Source organism: Calliopsis andreniformis, chromosome 12 (genome assembly GCF_051401765.1).
Source record: "Calliopsis andreniformis isolate RMS-2024a chromosome 12, iyCalAndr_principal, whole genome shotgun sequence".
In the NCBI taxonomy this organism is placed as follows: Eukaryota; Metazoa; Arthropoda; class Insecta; order Hymenoptera; family Andrenidae; genus Calliopsis; species Calliopsis andreniformis.
The window spans coordinates 15,473,795-15,480,176 of NC_135073.1; the positions used below are offsets into that span (position 1 = coordinate 15,473,795).

General features: G+C 45.5%; 1 protein-coding gene across 1 annotated transcript; it reads left to right on the top strand.

Moving 5' to 3' along the window:
• The first annotated feature begins 4,851 nt into the window (after positions 1–4,851).
• LOC143186278 (uncharacterized) lies at positions 4,852–6,080 on the top strand. Its single transcript, XM_076389852.1, has 3 exons — positions 4,852–4,966; positions 5,070–5,210; positions 5,921–6,080. Exons 1-3 carry the CDS (start codon positions 4,852–4,854, stop codon positions 6,061–6,063), a joined length of 399 nt encoding a protein of 132 aa, XP_076245967.1. The 3' UTR covers positions 6,064–6,080.
• The last annotated feature ends 302 nt before the right edge of the window (positions 6,081–6,382 follow it).

Here is a 6,382-nt window from a genome sequence, read left to right on the forward strand (position 1 = left end):
AAAGAGGGAGATTCGATTTGAAAATACCGCGTCGCATAAAACACAACGCGTTTGCCGCATTGCGAAATAATTTACTCGACTGTGCCCGGCGCGGACTCGCGCGAGGACTCGTCGTGTCGTTACACATTCACCGTCCTGTTCCCTGTGTAATTCAATGCGCCTCGCCCGCGGTTTCTGCTTTGTTACGGGCTAAACATCATTATTTGTAAACGGGTATGATTGATCGAAACGCGATGAAAGTGGCCAGCCTCTCGTCGAAAGATAGATCGACGCGGAAACGAACGCTATTTCCTGGCCTGCGTAAATTTCGTTTCATGGAAATGAGCTTAACTCACCTGGCTTTTGTACAAATCCGCCGCGCTTCGACGAACGCGAATTTATTTTCCACGGCGCAACGTGTATTTGCGACACGTAGCTCGATAATGACGATTCTATGTCACCGTTTCTCTTAATCGGGTTTCCCTTGAGCGTTGATTGTAATCGTTATGAAATCTAGCATTTACAATGTTGGTGGTCCTCTACTCGATGTAGGCAACTTGTTCTCTTTAGTTGTAGCAAGTTCTATGAAATGATCCCAAAGTTTGTACACTGTATTTAATCATCTCTGATTCGAAAATTCCTTTGCCAACAGCCTCTCCCCGAAAACAGCTGGGTTGTCGCACCGTGTATCATCCCCTCCTCGAAAATCGTCGGGCTCAAATCGTTCGTAACAAAGATTTAATTGGGGCAATTAACTGAGGCAAGGGTTGAGAGTGGGGAGACGAAGAGTGACGGGAAAGTGGTGTAAGAGAAGGGTTGTCGGCGGGAGTGTGGCGATCTGAAAGAGAGGAACCAACACGCGTGCGCCTCGATATTTATGTACAAGGTGGTCCAACGCAGCGATTCGACTAGAGGAAATTCTGTTTAGAAATTATGCAGTGTAAGAAACACAGGGAACGTGTTAACGCATACGTCAGCCTTTGAAAATTAAAGGACACGTCAAAAATAGTTGGAGTTCATTTACTTGTAAAGTACTCTGTATGAACAAAATTTCATCAATGAAAACTTTGAACATTTCATAATTAGGAAATTGACGATGATTGACACAGAGTTTCGGGACAAATCATTATAAAGAAATTTTAATAAAAAAATACCCTTTGCGCGCTACAACTTGCAAAAAAATGTTAATTACAAGCTTCGCGTCCCTTTGGCTCCCGAAGGAGCCCAAATTTTTGCGCCCCTTTGGAAACTAGAATTTCGATGATTAACGAAATGTTATTGAAGTGAAGCAGATTTCTCAGACACCGAGTATGTCACGTCCAGCCTTATCCGCTTGTACACGACCGACAGATATACAGGAGAGTGTGAGACACTCCGTAAGGGTGGAAGTCTCGCTGAAGGGTCCTTCAGCTTGGCGGAAAGGAAAGGACTGGAAGCGCGTTATTTGAAAAGGGACGTCCGTTCGGTGGGGTGGAGACCAGCCTCGAGAAGTGACCCTCCATGTATTATTCCCTTCGAACGTCATTTCAAAAACGGCTTATCCGCCGCGAGACTATTAATGTCAAGCCTCCTCCTCGTCGACGCATAAACGGAGGGAAGAGACGACGGCGACGGCGTCGCCAACGACGACGACGATCTGATTTGTCCAGGGTCCTCCTGATTTAAGGCGACCTCGGGATTTAAATCCTTCTGACGAGCCCTCGACCGTAATGAAGCTGACACCGGCTTTGCCACGGCGTCCCGACACGAAATCCCGCCGTTTTGATAATTATTAACGTCCAACGGGGCGGGCAAGCGGCGCGGCGTCGGGTATAATTTCCAACGAAATAAAATATCGCAGGGTTCAGGGGAGGAAGATGAGACAGTAACGTTATAGAGTGTTCCACACCGATACTCAGCCACAGGTCACAGGCAACAGGCCTGGCTGTGAAATTATTCATGTTCCTCGCCCACAATTATTCACGTTCCGTTATGGAATTTTCATCCTGTTTCGCATTACCAGGTGCTTTCGTCACGTATCCAGCGTCCGCCGATTCGCTCGAAAGTGGATCAGGCTGGAAATGTAATACACGCGTGCGCGAATATTCGACCTTTTGGAAAAGGAGTAATAGGATTACGTCGTGACAAATTGCAGCTAATCAGTCATGAATTCGCGGATGAGTTTGCCTGTAATTGTTCGATGGAATTTTCGAGCTTCCTGGCGAATCGAGATATCGTGAAATTTTGTAATTCCCGTACTGTCGAATCAAATGTCACCGATCGGATATCCCAGGTACGAAGTAGTCCAATGAGATGCAGAAAAATTAGGGGGATTGTCCCGTCTCAGAGTCTGTGGCCGCGGACCGGCAAATTAGATAGCGAGGATAACTAAATAATGGAGACTATAGAAGTTAACGAACTCGTTATTCATCCCAGTTAAAAAAGGCTATCCCTCGAATGAAGCACAATAGTTCTTCCTCAGGGTATTCATCTTCTCCGGGCGGAAGTCGTTGTTCCCAGCGAAATTTTTATTCCGCAGCGTGGATCGCGTGGCGAATAAAAACGCGGGGCTTCGCGGATAGTGTGTTCGGGCTTGTGAAAAGCGATACCGCGTATCTGTCCGTTACCACGCGGAGCGCTAACATAATTAGAGAAGATTCTTGGCACGTAACCGTGATAACGATCGTAAAACTCCAAAGATTCCATGGACCTAAACCACCAGTATACACGACAAAATTGCGTCTCTGGCCATAAGAGAGGAGCAATCAGAATAGATGCTGCCGGCGGATCGTCGAATAAACCAAGACGTTTTATTCCCGCGTAAAAATATACAAGCCGAAGAAGGGCATTACGCGGCGCGCAATCAAGTTTTACGTGTCGCGCGACACGCGATCGTGATCGTCGAAAAATGTGCGTCGGGGAGGATCGTCGATCGAACGTACGGCTAGGAATAAAAAGCGACCGCGAGGGATTCGAGGCCTCGTGAAACGAATCGCTGACGAAACGATCGCCGCGCGAAATAAAAAGGAGACAGGGGAGCCCTCCATTTCGAAGGATTAGAACGGACCGCTGCATTGTCGCCGTGAATACTTTTCACCCTCTCCCTCCGCCTCTCTCGTTACTTTCCTCTTTTTAGATCCCAAGCAACTACGACTTCATAAACGTTTTCATAAATTCTCAGGCTGGCGTGAAATTCGCCCAACTATTTTCCTGTGGGCAGTTACGCGTTATCCGGCAGATTGTCTGCTACTCTCGGACGTTTCCACTACGAGCGAAGGGGGCGGCGAATAAAAACGCATCGCTTACCGATATCGAAAAATCGTTAGAAAGCGTAAACCGGTGAGATATACGCCCCAGGGAATCCCTAGTCGCGTGTGCTCAGGAACGTGGGCTCACGGGTGCGCGATGCATTTCGCTCCCGGTTACTGCCAGTTCAATTATTCTTCGTTACAGATCGCGCAGCTATAAAACTGGCCTCGCTCTACTCATTTGCGGATGGGAATGGTCTGTACCATTCTCGCGTTTGCGCTTCGGAGATGACTGCGGTAAATCATTCTCTTTAGAATCGTGGAAATCGAGAATTCGCGAAAGGAGCTTGCCTTTCTAATTCAGGTGTGCTGAATTCTTAAATAGCAAGGTGGATCAGGAATGACTGCACTTATTTATTAGTAGATTTATTATTCATACACGTGGTCGTGGTACCTTATTTAAAATTTGAAAATTTGAAAACTTGAAAATTTGAAAATTTGAAAATTTAAATTTTGAAATTTGAAAATTTGAAATTTGAAAATTTGAAATTTGAAAATTTGAAATTTGAAATTTGAAAATTTAAAAATTCGAAAATTTGAAAGTTAAGGACTACCTGATACTCAAGGCCTCAAACTTCCGACTAACATCATGTTTCACAAAACCACTTGACAGTCGGCTACATCAAGATTGCTACCACACGCGTGAAGCATGTGATTGTCATCGCGCGCTTTACGCAGCGGATTCACGATCGTGAATATCGATGGGCAGAGATCGGGACAATAAAAAGAAGCAAAGACAAGGGATTCGAAGTGTCAGGACGCGAACCGACTCGAGCTGCATCTCTGACGGGCCTCTCGACGCTTTTATTACAGCAATCGTAAAGTAAGTCACCGATCACCTGCGACCGGTTAACCGAATTTATGGCGAAGCGATTTTACGCCGCCGCGGAGGATTTCTGGGATGTCGGGAATGCGAAGGAGTCGAGTTTAGTGTTTCGAGTGTTCGTACTTTTCCAAATATACGAGGTACTTATAATTACGATCAGTGTTCAATAAAATTAATCGTTTGGTGCAAGAAGAGGATCTTATTTTTCACGAAATATAATGATAAAGAGTAGTGAAAGCTACCAGCCCTGTCGGCAAGGGCGTGAGAGCGAGAAGAGGGGCGCTTACGGCTTTGTTAATTAAATTTCTGGATTAATCCCGGTCGTCGCGACGCCACGGGCGTGGTAATGCTTTCTCTTTATCCTGTTATACCGAGGAGCTGAGAGAACCAACTTCTCTGCCGCGTACGACTGCGTTGACAATGCTCGTTCTCCGCAGCCGTGGAAAAAGAAAACGTGCTTTCCACGGCCACTGCCTTGAACTTCGCACCGTGGCTCAGACTTACTGTCCCCACAGTGGGTGTAGCTATAAGTCGACAGAGAAAGAACTGCAGAAATAAAGAATTATAAGTACCTGACGCCTACACCTCTCTAAACGTACAATATCTGTCTCCACAGACACGTCTAACATTGTCACAAGTTCTTTTACAAAGTAGCCAATCGATACACGTTAACCAAAGTTATTTAAATCCTAGAATGAATCACGATGCTGTTTCTCGCGGTACAGATAAAATACAGGCGTCGTTCCACGACAGAGCGTCATGAGCCTGAAATTCGCGGTCAGCTCCAAAAATATGACACCGTGGCGGACATTTAATCGCGAGAACTGGCGTCGTTCGCGTTATTATCTCTACGCGGGAACTACATACGTCGGTGGCGCGTATAAACGAGCGTCGACCTTATATTAATGGCGCGAGGTTTGCTCCCTGACGTTTACCGCCTTCCTCCGCTCACTTCTCAGAAGTTATGAACTTTTCAGGACTTATGAACCCCGAACGAACGCAGCCAGGCCGATTCTATACGCTCCAGACGGGGTTCAGTGCTCGTGGACAGGGTCTGAATGACGCGTTCTGGATGTCAGGCATTAAAACGCACGAAACCGGCATAAAAGGGGCCTGTGGTGAGCCTGGCGTTGGATTTCATAGCAGTAAATTGCTTTTTAAGCGGTCACTAGAACGTCGGTAGCTGTGAACCGTGAGGAAAGAAAAGAACAGTGTGACTTGGCTGATGCAGTAGATAGTGACAGTGTTTGTTCAGACGCAGTAGATTCGCTTTGGAATTCATAGATTATTGGAATCTAGAGCATAGGATTGAGTTCTTAATATTTGAAATTTGATTTCAATGGATCTCGATGTGTGATCCTAAATTTATAGCATCCCCCGGCAATTCTATTAAAAAAATACAGCCATGAAAGAGATATAACGAAACAGTTCAGAATATAACTACAGGCTCTAGCTTCCTCGGAAGAAAGGGAATGTCCATGAATTCGTTATGGTTCCTTCAGAAACCACTTTTTTCTTCGTGCAGCCTTCGTTAGGAATTCCGTTTGAACGCACACGCTAACACAAAATACGTAAGTGGAGTCAGGCTCTAGAAATACAAGAGTTCCTATTTACGAAACTGAGTTACGTGTTAGTACTCAACGACATTTTCTTAAATATGCAAATGCAAAATATCTCTTAATACGTAAAAAGATTTTCAGTCGTAAATTAAGGATAAAGAACAGTTCATTTGTGTCCTCGACAAGTGTTCACTCTCAAATTACCACTAACTGACATTAAGAATATCCTGCTTTACTGAACATCATGGCGGGCATTATCTCTGCTGCAGGTCACAGGAAGAAACGAGTAGAGTCGCAAAGAGGTGCATCGTCGAAGGGAATGGGAATGGTTGCCCTATCCTCGCATTTGAAATACGATTGCAACGCTGATATAAAGCATGTCATGGGACCCGAAGGCTTTACAGCGTACTAAAACCACGGGATCGAGGATGATCCGAAGGATAAAGATTTGGGGAGAGACACCGACGAAAGGGAGATAACCGATGCTTCGACCTCCTGCACGGAACTCACCGATTGTTTGACATCCCTGATATCATTTCCTGTCGCACGCCCACGTTCCCTGATACGCTGGGTTCGACTCCTGCTTTACATAGCTGAACACGATGCGCAGTATCTCTTCAGTTCGAAAAAAGATGCGAGATTGTTACACTCGACTGATAAAGCGAAGCCAATGTAATCAGTATTTTTCTTTTAAAACAACAATTTATGGCTAGTTGCCATTCTAATTGCCT

What these genes read in the sequence shown, in the direction of transcription:
- LOC143186278 (XM_076389852.1), top strand. Translation starts at nt 4,852, where the DNA reads ATGAGCCTGAAATTCGCGGTCAGCTCCAAAAATATGACACCGTGGCGG. An exon ending in GGGAACTACATACGTCGGTG is followed by an intron (nt 4,967 to 5,069) that starts GCGCGTATAAAC and finishes TGAACTTTTCAG; the next exon opens with GACTTATGAACCCCGAACGA. An exon ending in CGGCATAAAAGGGGCCTGTG is followed by an intron (nt 5,211 to 5,920) that starts GTGAGCCTGGCG and finishes TCTCTGCTGCAG; the next exon opens with GTCACAGGAAGAAACGAGTA.